At 32.9% G+C, this 14,569-nt stretch overlaps 1 protein-coding gene across 12 annotated transcripts in view; it reads left to right on the forward strand.

Annotated features, from left to right (window-relative positions):
• LOC114336519 (TLD domain-containing protein 2) overlaps positions 1–14,569 on the forward strand; it is a 911,210-nt gene that overhangs the window by 822,011 nt on the left and 74,630 nt on the right. Inside the window, exon 1 of one of the 12 annotated variants that reach the window (XM_050659411.1) lies at positions 5,251–5,726. The exons of 10 other annotated variants lie outside the window; for them this stretch is intronic. In XM_050659411.1, coding sequence (XP_050515368.1) covers positions 5,634–5,726 — 93 coding nt within the window. In that variant the 5' untranslated portion in view covers positions 5,251–5,633. Of the gene's footprint in view, positions 1–5,250; positions 5,727–13,943; positions 14,074–14,569 lie in introns of those variants that run through there. One more of the 12 variants, XM_050659413.1, reaches the window with a different exon arrangement.

A 14,569-nucleotide genomic window follows, 5' to 3' on the forward strand; every position in this document is an offset into this window, starting at 1 on the left:
TTTGGGATGCTCTAAGGCTAATGTACTGTCGTTATTTTTCGCCTTAGACTTTGACCAAACAATAATATAAAAATTAGGTAAGACAATTAATTCTATTTAATTTTGAGTCAATAACATAATATTATTTCCAATGACATTGTGAATTTAATTTAGGTGGAATTGTCAATGACTCAGACTAGTAATTATGTTATATTGGAAGTGTGGTGCTACGTATCTAACCTACTAATCTCTTCTGTTACCTGATTCTTGTCCTATAATTAGATATGACTTTTATCTCAGAACTCCGAATACCTCCGTACATTTAAACACAGTAGTGGCTTCATTTAGAGTAACGCTTACAGTAAGTCCCTAAAAGTGTCTTTCACCTATTAATTAAGAGCATAAAACAATTAATGTTTAAAGTTAAAAACAAGCTAAAACAATTTAATTAATGTGGTATTTTCATTAATATTTTCAACGATTGAATAATTATTGATGATTTTGTTATTTTTAATATATGTTTAAATCATACATTTATTATGATGTAATTTATTTTAAAGGGTGGGTCCAAGGACTAATATTATATTATTATCTTTTCTCGTACGAAGAGAATAACATGTGTTTAACATGGGGCAGGGCCCACTTGTGAGCCCTTTAGACACATATCTTCTAAGGCGGGTCCATTGTATCACTCTTATCTTATGAATTAGGTCCATAAGTACCTGATCTCAGGTTGCTCCGGTCACCCATATTTGCTAGAATCAATAGGAGCTGCAAATCTGAGCTCCTTTTGCCGTTTCAAACGTCTAATCCTTTAGCAGCCTTATGTCCTCACAGAAAGCTGCAAGTCTCTTTAGGGGTAACTCCCTCACTTGGCTCGGCTACATAAAGGCCGAACTCAGGATCTGCCACCTCGGATAGGCCAGTGATGGACACTTCCAGACGACGTGTGTGGAGGTTTCCTCCTCCTCATCACATAGACGGCACCGTGGGTCATCCGCCAATCCAATCAGATGAAGGTGCTGCTTGAGTCTAAAGTGGCTGGTAAGCAAATTTACCATCAGGAAGTATCTTCTACGGTCTAGAAATCTAGAAGGAGAAGTTGGGTTGTAAGACTTTTGGATGGCTCCACTATGTAGAGCCTAGCCTGTGTCATATTTCCACAACTGGCCCAGTAGTCCTGGAACCCTCGCAAAATAAGCTCCTTTAAGACTACCCCGACCAGTACTGAAGGGCATCCCAATCACAGGTTCGGGTTCTACAGGCAGAATAGATGAGCTCCGTCTTGCCAAATTGTCAGCCCGTTCGTTCCCTTCCATACCTGTGTATCCCGGTACCCATCCCAAGTTAACCTTATTGGTCAGCGCAACCTCAGCCAGTGGAGGTTGCTTTATCCTTCTATATCTATGACTTATCTTATTCTTATGTAAATAACGCTGATGAGACCTACTTATCCCTTGCACTTAGTCTGTGTTGATCTAGCCTGACTGAGCTTTATCGATTTGTTTGTCCTATATCTTTTTAGTTAAAACATCCAGAGTTTCTGATGTGGTTATGCTCCTGGTATCTTCTTTGTAAACTGTAGTCACAAAAAATTACAGACTGTGTTATGCTCTGGAAACTGCACTAGTGGTATGAATGATTAATATAGAGTATGATTATATTATATGAATTGACACTAGAGTCAGTTTATTATAGTCAGCTGCATTGGAAACCCTACACCTTTTATTGTAGACGAAGGTTGGTTTTTGTTTATATCTTCCTTTCCTCTTTATTTTACTTTGTAGTATGAGCTTTGGTATGGAATATCAGCAAGCTGTCCAAAATTAAAACTTTTATTTATCAATTACATCATCTAGTCTTTTATTTAACCCTTTCTGTCACTTTCAAGAAGTATAAGAGTTTTCTTCAGTAGTCCATTTTGTTATTAATTAAATTCTGGCAGTAAGTCTATAAACATATGTTATAATATTTATTTTCTCTTTCTAATTATATCAACATATTTTTAATTTAGATAACATCTGAGTACTATTTTTAGCCCACATCATATTTTCGCTTTTCATATCGCATCTAGATTAATTTTATCCCAAAGTATGTATACAAATTGAGCAAAATACAAGGTATAAATTGTGTTAAATATGTAGAGTTTTCAGGATACTATAGGATAAAAACTTTTACCCCTTTCATTTATTGGGTTGTGTCAGATAATGGCGTGTTTATTTACGATTTTTGTTCCTTTCTTCTGGTTTTCAGTGCTTTGTATAATTTTAATCCCTGACTGCTAATTTAAATCTTTTTATCCTGTTTAATCTCATTTATACATCTCTATGCTGCTCTTCCAGCATAATCATATCTGTTTAGTTTCATCCGATTTCATTATTTCATATTTTGTTCTATGCACACTTTCCACAGTGTACACTTCATTATCATTATGTTCTCCATGTTCACGTAATTTTGTGATGACGAGGTTTTGTGTATCTAGTGAGAAGTGAGAATTAAGTGAGTCAGTGTCTAGTCTAGTCTAGTGAGAAGATATTTTACCAGTTTAGTACCTTTTTTACCCATTTCGAGAAGGGAATAGGTTTAAGGCGATATAGGTCTGGATCGCGCGTATGAAGAAAAAGTTGATTAATAGCAAGCTGAAAATTTGTTAATAGCTTAAGGGTGTCTAGTCGGATAAACTTTGATATATGAGAACACTGTAACAGGGGCAGTTTTAATTGTGGAACAGGTTAAAAATTTGGAACGGTCAGACCACGAAAACGGCACATTTATTTTATCCGACAGAACAGACTTAAACTCTCCGAACAGAGATTAAACTCATGCAAAAATCAGACTGCTATTTATCACCTGTCATAATTCCTGTCATTTGACATATTCTACATATTCCATTCATTAAAACGGCCATTTGGTGATAAATAGCAGTCTGATTTTTGCATAAGAGTTAAATCTCTGTTCGGAGAGTTTAAGTCTGTTCTGTCGGACAAAATACATGTGCCGTTTTCGTGGTCTGACCGTTCCAAATTTTTAACCTGTTCCACAATTAAAACTTCCCCTGTTCCAGTGTTCCCATATATCAAAGTTTGTCCGACTAGACACCCTTAAGCTATTCACAAATTTTCAGCTTGCTATTAATCAACTTTTTTTTCATACGCGGGATCCAGACCTAATAGTTTTTGCTTGGTTCAGTCCTGGTCTATCTGTTCCTCTGAGACCTTGTCAGGGCGTAGTGGCACTCTAAGGGCCGGTACTTTATGTCTCCGTTAACAGCCGGTTAGTTAACGGAGGTTTAATCGGGACCTCTTTAGGTCTCTTGCGTTGTATTAAATGCAATTACAAGTATTATTATAATTATAAATAAGTATAACAATCATTATAATTGCATTTATTACAACGCAAGAGACCTAAAGAGGTCCCGATTAAACCTCCGTTAACTAACCGGCTGTTAACGGAGACATAAAGTACCGGCCCTAAATATTGTTAGTTGCTGTCTCCATTGGTGTGATCCTGTGCCAGATGAACATCTGTATGTGGGATTTTCCTATCAGAGTCTTCATTTGGCCTGCCCATCGAGTTGGTGATCTTTCTCTTCTTTGGCTTTCTACGTTTTCTTCTACTACCAATAGTTCTATGGTCCCGTTCTTGTGGCTAAGTAATCTATGTATGCTTCATTTCATTTTTCTGGTAACCTTTTTAATAGCCTGTTTTTTATGTGAAGCCCTTTCAGAATTGACTGGTTGGGTCTGTGTTTTGTCCTGGACATGCGTAGAAGTCTTTTGTAGACCCACGTTTCGAAGGCTCCCATTTTACTTCTATCGATGTTTTGAGAGTCTGTCTAGTTTCTTTCTTTGTTTTAAACGCATTTGAATATATTTCGTGTACAAATTTCTTATTAGGTTAACTAGGTGGTTGGATACTCCCATATTTTTCATTATACTCCAGAGAGAATCCCATTTTACTGAATCAAAAGCCTTTGTATAATCTACGAAGCAGAGCAGCATTGATATATTGTGTTCCCTCGTGTTTTCTATTATCTGTCTAGTGTTCAGTATCCGCTTACGCGTTCCTTTTCCTGGTACAAGTTCGTATTTTTCTTCGTCTATCTCTTTATCCCAAGGAGAAAGTTCTTTAGCCGTTCAGTGATGATATGTAGCAGGATTTTGCCTGCATGAGGATTAAGGACAATGGTTCTGTAATTACTGCATACGGTTAGTGATCCTTTTTTATCTTCTTCTTCAAGTGCCATCTCCGCGAAAGAGGTCGGCAATCTTCATAGCTATTCGGACTTTGGAGACAGCTGCTCTGAAAAGTTTATTTTATGTACATCCGTACCATTCTCTCAGGTTGTGCAGCCATGATATTGTACGTCTCTCTATGCTTCTTATCCTTGGACCTTTCCCTGCATAATTAGGAGAGCAAGATGGAGCAAGTTATATCCTTTTTTATGAACAGGGATAAAGGTTTGTTCGCACAACTCATCATGTCACTTGTGATCCATAACATGTTCCAAATATCCAGTATTACATTTTACAGTCGAACCCGCTTCTTGGAATAGCCTTTGTGCCAAGCAAAAGTATTCCTATAACCGGGATATTATAATAACCGATCACTGGTGGACCTCAAATTTCTATTCCTTAAACCGAGGAAACTACGAACTATAATATCTGAAAAAGTTTATATTAAAATTTGTAGGTATCGTCCGTTCCACGAACATACACCTGTTTTGGATTACTTCGACAACGAATATTTTACTGTGCAACATAAGAAGTACGAAAGTAAATGGTGCTAATAAAATTATTCCAATAAACAACAATGTAATTTGCAATTTACTTTCGTTCTTCTTATTTTGCACAGTAAAATATTCGTTGTCGAAGTAATCCAAAACAGGCGTATGTTCGTGGAATAGGGTATAGTGTAATTCTAAAGAAATTTTGAAAAACATACTTTTCTTTTATTTTGGACTTTTGTCGCTAGACTTTTTGAGTTTTGTTGAATTTTTATAGTGATTTTTGATTTTGAATCCTGCTTTGTGAAAAGTTTCATGATGCTATTGCTAGTTAAACAAGAACTAAAATTGCAATTCTGAAATTTGAAAAGGGTTACGCAGATGAAAATTATAAACCCATTAAATTGTGCTACAGCTACTCGTGTTTTTATCTTCAAAGTGTACACAATGTCTTAAATTAACTTGGTCTTTGTTTATTATTATTTAATATTATCTTTAGATAAGCTTGCGTATAGTTAACCACAATTAATTAAATTGTTAGTATTGAAAGAAACGTCAAAGGGGTAATAGCGCGAATTGAAAATACCACACTTCAAAAATGTAAAGCTCTCGAAATTTGAGCCCGGTGAAAGACGCGTTTTAGAGGCTCACTGTAGGCTATGATATGAGTGTTTGATGTTAGTGTATGATCTTAGTATTAGTTTGAACACTGCACCGAAAAATTGATGCGTCTCCGTGGATTAGATCGCCGGGGCAGGTTGATGTTTATATGCTGAATGTTTTTTGGCTGAATTTCAAAAATCGTGCATCTCTCTCGCTCCGAAGTACGCGCGATATGGAGCGCCAACTTCGATGAATTATTTAGTGGAGCGTGGTCAGAGGTGAAGGTGATTCGGTTTTCCGACTTTTTTTTTAAGTTGTTGTGATTATGCTCGCTACCAAGATGCGATTCGGAGACATTATTAAAAAAATGAAAAAGAAAACGAAATTGCGTAGTAATAGTGATTTCGGTCCTAAAAAGGTAATTATATTTTTGAAATTTGAAAATTGGTGAGTTTGATGTTAACCAATTGTTGCTTGTTGCACTGATTTATCTTTGTCTATTTAAATAAGTTGTAAATTATAAACCTTTATTTAGTGGATCTATAATTTTATTGAAAATTTTTTGCTTACTTAAAAATCCAATGAAATTTATATATTTGAGGTGTTGCGAATAAAAATAATCAATTACAGCAACATTACACTGATAACAGATCCCATGGGCTGTTTTCACTTCGTTGCTACAGATACTCATCAATGTCAATTTTGACGTTTCTAACACCTCTGAGTCTTCATTTAATTTTTCGAATTGTTCATTTACTAATTGTACCTTTAAATAAATAGTTTTGCGTTTGTATTTATTTCAAAAAAAGCAAAAAATTTTTTTCCGAAATAACAATTAATACAACAAATAATAACAATTTTTTCAAGCTTGTTGCTTATTAGTAAAGTCCGGATTATAAGCATGCCAGAAAGGTCAAAATAAGCACTTATATGAGCAAAAAATGTCGCAAAAATAAGCAGTTTTTATGAAATAAGCAAGGTTCAAGAAATAAAAACGTGTAAGTAAACGTGGATATAATGATATAAATATGAATAAAGGACATTAACATTAAATTACATTTATTTTTAATTATCGTATTCATTATCGTTCTCTTTGCCTTATCCCTATGCGGGGTCGGCTTCCCTAAAGCATTTCTCCACACAATTCTATCCTGGGTCATATCAATATTAATCCCCTTTACCAACATGACCTGCCTAGTCGTCTCCCCCACGTCTTCTTTGGTCTTCCTCTTCTACTCCTTCCAGGAATCTGCACTTCAGCTACTCTTCGTATTGGATGATTAACGTCTCGACGTTGAACATGACCAAACCATCTCAACCTATGCTCTCTCATTTTGGCATCAATTGGTGACACACCTAGACTTCCCCTAATATAATAGACTTCCCATTTTAATTATCATATTATCAACAATAAATAAAAAATTACCAAAGTGTTAAGCTATAAGCTTAATATAATAAAAAAAAATCGAAAAATAATTAACATATTAATATATTTTTTATTCATGACCATTAGCATAAAAACAATTAATAATAATATGTTTTTCAAAATTTTCTTGTAAAAAGCTGTCTTCTATCTATATACATACAGGGTGAGTTTTTAGTGCGGGATCGGTCGATAATTCCATTACGGTATAGAATATCGAAAAAACTTATTTAGAAAAAATGTAGGCAATGATATTCTCCACGCTTGGAAAATATGTCCATTTCTACAGGGTGATCAATAACAGCGTGGTATATCAAACATATGATTTTTTAAATGGGACACCCTATATATTTTTTCATATTTATGTTCCCCTCATAATTCTTGTTCATATAATATAGGGTTTTGCATTACTATACAGAGTATTTAACAAGTTATGACCATTTTTATTTCGAAATCCCTATGAGATTAACACCCTGTATATAAAGAAGTAATTCATAAACAATAATTTGTTTTATGTAGTAAGATAAACAATATACTGTAGTTTTTAAATTAAGTCCAATTGAAATCATTGACGAATGTTTGTATACAGGGTGAACTACAAAACCAAATTACGATTTTCTCTATTTTTTTAAATGGATCATCCTATATTTTATTTTTCAAAAATATTGTATTTATTATACTCTTTCATTTTTATATAGCATTCCCTATATCTAAACTTATCACTTTCGGAGATATTTTTAGTTTTCTTCAACTTTCGGGAATACATTCAATTTGTCTAGTAGAAGTAAGTTGGTATTGAATGATAATTAAACAAAATTATTTTTATTCAATAAATAACTAACACAAAATATAAACCATAGCAATATGCAATGAATGTATCAATAAATGTGATATTAAGGAATTATCATATTTCCCTAATATACAAGAATCATACAATTCCTACAAAAAAAATATAGGTAACATTTACTTTAGACTTATATCCTTAACATCACATTAATTTGGTACATTCATTAAATTTTGTTATGGTTTATTATTTTTTTGTTAGTTATTTATTGAATGAATATATTTGTTATATTATTACGTAATACTTATTTGTTAAGTTATTTATATTTATAACAATTGAATTTATTCCCGGCAACTGAAGAAAACTAAAAATATCTCGGAAACTAATAAGTTTAGGTATAGGAGATGCTATATAAAAATGAAAGAGTATCATAAATACAATATTTCAAAAAAAATAAAATATAGGGTGATCTATTAAAAAAAAATGAGAGAATCGTAATTTTGTTTTGTAGTTTAAAAGTGCTTATAAAAATGAATGTTCTACTAAAAAATTCTTGACTTAGAATGCTGTTGATATACCAATCTAAAAACTGTTACATCAGTTGTATATTGTTTTGATTTATGTTTCATGTAAGTTGTTTATTGAATAAAAATAATCTTGTTATATTATTATATACAATACAAAGTTTTTTTTGTAGGAGTTTTACGATTCTTGTATATTAGGGAAATATGATATCTCTTAATATCACATTTATTGGTGTATTCACTGCATATTGCTATGGTTTATATTTTGTGTTAGTTATTTATCTAATAAAAATAATTTTGTTTAATTATCACTCAATACTAACTTATTTTTACTAGAAAAATTGAATGTATTCCCGAAATTTGAAGAAAACTAAAAATATCTCGGAAAGTAATCAGTTTAGATATAGGGAATGCTATATAAAAATGAAAGAGTATATTAAATACAATAATGTTGAAAAATAAAATATAGGGTGATCTATTTAAAAAAATAGAGAAAATCGTAATTTGGTTTTGTAGTTCACCCTGTATACAAATATTCGTCAATGATGTGAATTGGACTTAATTTAAAAACTACAGTATATTGTTTATCTTATTACATAAAACAAATTATTGTCTACAAATTACTTCTTTATATACAGGGTGTTAATCTCATAGAGATTTCGACATAAAAATGGTCATAACTTGTTAAATACTCTGTATAGTAATGCAAAAGCATATATTATATGAACAAGAATTATGAGGGGAATATAAATATGAAAAAATATATAGGGTGTCCCATTTAAAAAATTATATGTTTGATATACCACGCAGTTACTGATCACCCTGTAGAAATGGACATATTTTCCAAGCGTGGAGAATATCATTGCCTACATTTTTTTTAAATAACTTTTCTCGATATTTTGTACCATAATGGAGTTATCGACCGATCCCGCACTAAAAACTCACCCTGTATATTTATAGGTACTCTAAAAAGTTCTTTCAACATTTGCAGATGTGATCGGTACGTCTTTAAATTTAGACAAATGTACCGGTACTATTTTACAACAATATAATAAATTTGGGCTGTCTGCAGACAAATATTAGTTTATTACATGACAGGTATAACGATGGATTTTCCCGTTTATCTCCTACCTAAGGGATTAAAATTCTCATGGTTTATTGAATTATTAGAGTTTTATAGCTCTGTATACTTCATAGAAGACAGGAAGTAACATGAAATTTCACTATAGTTTATCATAAGAAGTAAACTAAACAAAGATAAGCAACATATCTCTAAAACAACCATTTTTACTAAAAATCCTAAATATAAGCAAAAAAGCAAAAAAAAAGCAAAATGCTTATAATTCGGACGTTATTTATTAGAAACAGACCTCCGCCTACGGCGTCGGTCTGTTTCCAAGCAACAAGCTTTTGAAATTTGTTATTAAAATTTTTTTTGCACAATAATTATCAATGTCCCCGGGTTATTACTACTGAAAATTTTTTGCTCAATTAGAAATCCAATGAAATCAATTAATTTGTGGTCATCTGATTGAATACAACCAATAAAACCAACATTATACTGAAAACAGATCCCATGGGCTGTTTTCACTCAATCATGTAGCTATGGATACCTACATTTCGTTTCATTTCGATTTTGACATTTCAAATATTCAATATTTCAAAATGTCACGATTTGGTTGTAATACTGATGAGAATATTAATGAAATTATCGAATCAAATATACCAAAGAATACTGTTTACAGTAAAAAATTTGTATGGAAAGCGTTTATGGACTTTTGCAATGATAGAAAGTATGAATTAGATGGAAATCGGACGGTGGAAGAATTGGCGTCGATTTTAAAGGATTGGGCTGTGAACATGAGAAGAAAAGATGGTACAGAGTTTAAAGAAGCTACTGTATATAAATTATCAATCTTCATTAAATTTTTCTAATTGTTCCTTTGTTAATTGCACATTTAAATAAATTGTTTCTGCTCTGTATTTTTTTTCATAACCAGCAAAAAATTTTCTATCCGAATAACCCTCGAACATTGATAAATGCTCAAAAATTTTTTAACAACTTTCTCAAGCTTGTTGCTTACCGGCAACAGACCTCCGCCTACGGCGTCGGTCTGTTTCCAAGCAACAAGCTTTCGAAATCTGTTATAAAATTTTTTCGAACAATTATCAATGTCCTTGGGTTATTACTACTGAAAATAGACTGTTCGAAAAATAATGTAAAAATTTGATCTCATCTTCGTTCAAGCTATACCTTATCGTGTAAGCTTTAAGGGGGGGGGGTATGGTTTGAAATCAACAAATCAAGCACATTTTTGTGAATTTTTTTCGAAGCTATGGTACAATTATTTTATTTTTAAATTAAATAAGCATATTAAGTACAATTTAAAGAATATTTAGAAAAAAACTCAATCCAAAATATTGAAAAATAAGCCATTGGTGACAAATTTTGACAGGCAGCTCACAAAACAATGGATTATGCGGTGGACATCAGAACTCGACACTCGATCATACGAAACAAAAAATTCAAAAAGATTTAATTAGCTTATGAGTTTCACGAGGTCACAACGTCGAGTTTTCTTATTTTTAATGATTTTTGAATTTTTGGTATCACTCAGAAATCAAAAAAATGAAATTTTTGGTAAACATTTTGTAAAAATCGACAGATTTATTATTGTTGAACAAAAAATAAACAAAAAAAGAAAAATATCTCGACGTTGTTATCTCATGAAATGTCTAAAGAAGGTCTGTGCAAAATATCAGGTAGATCGGCCGAGTAGTTTTTCAGTTACAATGTCCACCGCATTTGAAAAAGCAGTTTTGAGAAAAATGCTTTTAAAGTTTTGACCAACTGCATCTTCATCTTCTTATTTGTCTGTCAAATCGTAAAGTGATGCACATTGGAATATGTTTTTTTAATCGAGGAGTAATCTCCAAAAGAGAAGGCGAACAGTTGTTTAACGTTTCTCACTACGCTCAAGCGTGCTTGCGCGAAGTCGTGGCAAAGCGAGTCGGAGGTAGGGATATTGAACACCCTGTATCTCTGGTAATTTTACTCCGATTATTTTGAAGTTTTCAGAATGTATTCTTGAAAGTAGGCACTTTTATTTGAAATAATAAAAAAAATTAAATATTTCAAACCATACCCCCTCCTTAACGTTCTCATGTCAAAATTCCTGTATATTTGGCCCATTCTAGTTTTTACAATTCTGTATATTGTGCTCTTACATTTTCCGCTATTGATTTTGCTTCTATACTCTATACTATCTTTCAATAGGTTTCCATGTTTCTTATCTCCACTTTTCATAGGTATTCTTCCACATGTTTTTTCTATCGTGTTTTGGGTCTGCGTCTTGAACTTTTACCAAATGAATGCAGTCCAAAATCGCTGTTAAGAAGTTTATCTTTCCCTTCTGAATAATTTTCCATATCATCTTATCTTCTACGCTTTCATGATTTATCTTTATTGTTAATATTTCTTCCTGTTGCAGAATTATGCGTCTGTTTAAAAATCCAGCGTCTTTATCCATTTCACTTGTTTTTTATACCTGGTTATTTTGTTCATCTATTAACAAACAATTATTGTCACCCCACTTTATGGGTGCCACATTTCCCTCTCATTTCGAGCCTTCTAGTATATATCACCAATTGTACCAATCTATCTTGTTCCAACTTATAATGTTTTCAATGTAACTTTCCAACTTATAATGTAATTGTTGTTCAACTCCTTGTATAATCAGTACCATAGTCTAGTCGCAACATAGGGGGTGCCGTGGGCACTTTTAGGTCGCCGCGATTTGATGGTGGTATTATAGGTTTTTGGGTCGCTGAATCCAATGGAAGTGGCCTTGAAGCCCAAATGTGGTGCGTTTAATTGTTATTAACAAATTATGGTAAAATTAGGTGTTTTTCAGGAATTATTAGAAGCCCTGTAAATAAGTTGATAGTGTTAAGGTCTTCTCTGGTGTATTTTTGGTCGCTGAATCGAATGAGACTAGTCGCGATTTATTCGCCGAAAAGATTGAAATGCGTTATCTACAGCAAGTTTGTAGTCTTTTTCATAGTATTTTTATACTCAAAATCGATTGCCACTAGTCGTGATAACTTAAACCACGTTCCGACTTTGTTATTAATAAATGATTGCAAAAATAATGGTTAATAGTACGTCTACTCACGGATTTTGCTCTTAATTAAAAAAAATCACCTGGAATGACATGAAATTTGGCATGCACGTAGCTAACATGTCAAAACAAAACAAGTGATATTTTGCCGATGTGTGCTTTTACTCTGGGGGTGAATTTCACCCCGTTTCGGGGGTGAAAAAAGAAGCCTTTAAAATAAGTCCGGAATTGGACAAACTGATTAATTCTAAGCAACTTTTGTTCTACACAGTTTTTTCACCAAGTCAACACTTTTCGAGTTATTTGCGAGTGAATATGTTGATTTTTCAACAAAAAAAAAAAACAAAAATAACTCGAAAAAATATTGTCTTAGTGGAAAAACTGTATAGAACAAAAGTTGCTTAGAATTAATCAGTTTATCCACTACCGGACTTATTTTAAAGATTTCTTTTTTTCACCTCCGAAAAGGGGCGAAACTCACCCCAGGGTAAAAGCAGACATCGGCACAATATCACTTGTTTTGTTTCACATGTATGCCAAATTTTATGGCAATCCACGTGGTTTTTTTAATCTAGGGCAAAAATCGTGAGTGAAGGTACTATAAACCGTTATTTTTGCAATAATTTATTAATAACAAAGTCGGAACGTGGCTTAAGCTATCACGACTAGTCGCAGTCGATGTAGCGTATAAAAATACTGTGAAAAAGACTACAAACTTGCTGTAGATAGCGAATTTCGAGCTTTTCGGCGAATAAACAATTATTTTGTTATTAACAAAATAAGAACACATTTTGAGTAATCGCGACTAGTCGCATTCTTAACACCATCAATTCATTTACAGGGCGTCTAATAATTCCTGAAAAACACCTAATTTTACCATAATTTGTTAATAACAATTAAACGCACCACATTTGGGCTTCCAGACCACTTCCATTGGATTCAGCCACCCAAAAAAACCTATAATACCACCATCAAATCGCGGCGACCTAAAAGTGCCCACGGGACCTCCTATGTTGCGACTATATATATGGTTATTAATTGTTTTTAATTTCATTAAATGAACCTTAAATTTAGCGTGATTTTTAATCACAACTATTTTTTGAGCTGTTAGTGAAGCAGACCAGACTTTGCATAATCATCTGGTGGTTCACTCATATTTTAATCAATTAAGGGGGGTATGGCTTGAGAAGTTCGAAATTTTAGTTTTTTTTTATTGTTATAAATAAAGTTCATAACTTCAAGGATACTTTCTGAAAATCTCCAATGGATCGGAACAAAATTACCGGAAATACAGCACGATGAATATCTCTACCTTCGACTCACTTTGCAGTAGCTTCGCGCCAGCGTGCTTGTGCGCAATGAAAATTCAACAGCTATTCAGCTTCTCATTTGTAAATTACTCCGCGATTCAAAAACATATTCCGATGTGCATCACTTTAAGATTTGACAGACAAAAAAGAAATTGAAATTAAAAATTGTCAAAACTAAAATTTGTTGCGTGAAAGACGCGTTTAGAGGCTCACTATAGGCTATGATATGAGTGTTGATGTTAGTGTTTGATGTTAGTGTATGATCTTGGTATTAGTTTGAACACTGCATCGAAAAATTAATGCCTCTCCGTGGATTGGATTCAAACGCCGCCGGAGCAGGTTTATGTTTATGTGCTGAATGTTTTTTTGCCTGAATTTCAAAAATCGTGCATCTCTCTCGCTCCGAAGTACGCGCGATATGGAGCGCCAACTTCGATGAATTATTTAGTGGAGCGTGGTCAGAGGTGAAGGTGATTCGGTTTTCCGACTTTTTTTTAAGTTGTTGTGATTATGCTCGCTACCAAGATGCGATTCGGAGACATTATTAAAAAAATGAAAAAGAAAACGAAATTGCGTAGTAATAGTGATTTCGGTACTAAAAAGGTAATTATATTTTTGAAATTTGAAAATTGGTGAGTTTGATGTTAACCAATTGTTGCTTGTTGCACTGATTTATCTTTGTCTATTTAAATAAGTTGTAAATTACAAAGCTTTATTTAGTTGATCACTGAGTTGATTTTATTGAAAATTTTTTGCTTACTTAGAAATCCAATGAAATTTATATATTTGAGGTCTTGCGAATAAAAATAACCAATTACAGCAACATTACACTGATAACAGATCCCATGGGCTGTTTTCACTTCGTTGCTACAGATACGCATGAATGTCAATTTTGACGTTTCTAACACCTCTGAATCTCCATTTAATTTTTCGAATTTTTCATTTACTAATTGTACCTTTAAATAAATAGTTTTGTGTTTGTATTTATTTCAAAAAAAAGCAAAAAAATTTTCGGAATAACCCTCGAACGTTAATAAATCCTCAAAAATGTAATAACAATCTTTTCAAGCTTGTTGCTTATTAGAAACAGAACAAGCTT

Source organism: Diabrotica virgifera, chromosome 8, assembly GCF_917563875.1.
Source record: "Diabrotica virgifera virgifera chromosome 8, PGI_DIABVI_V3a".
NCBI classification, from domain to species: Eukaryota; Metazoa; Arthropoda; class Insecta; order Coleoptera; family Chrysomelidae; genus Diabrotica; species Diabrotica virgifera.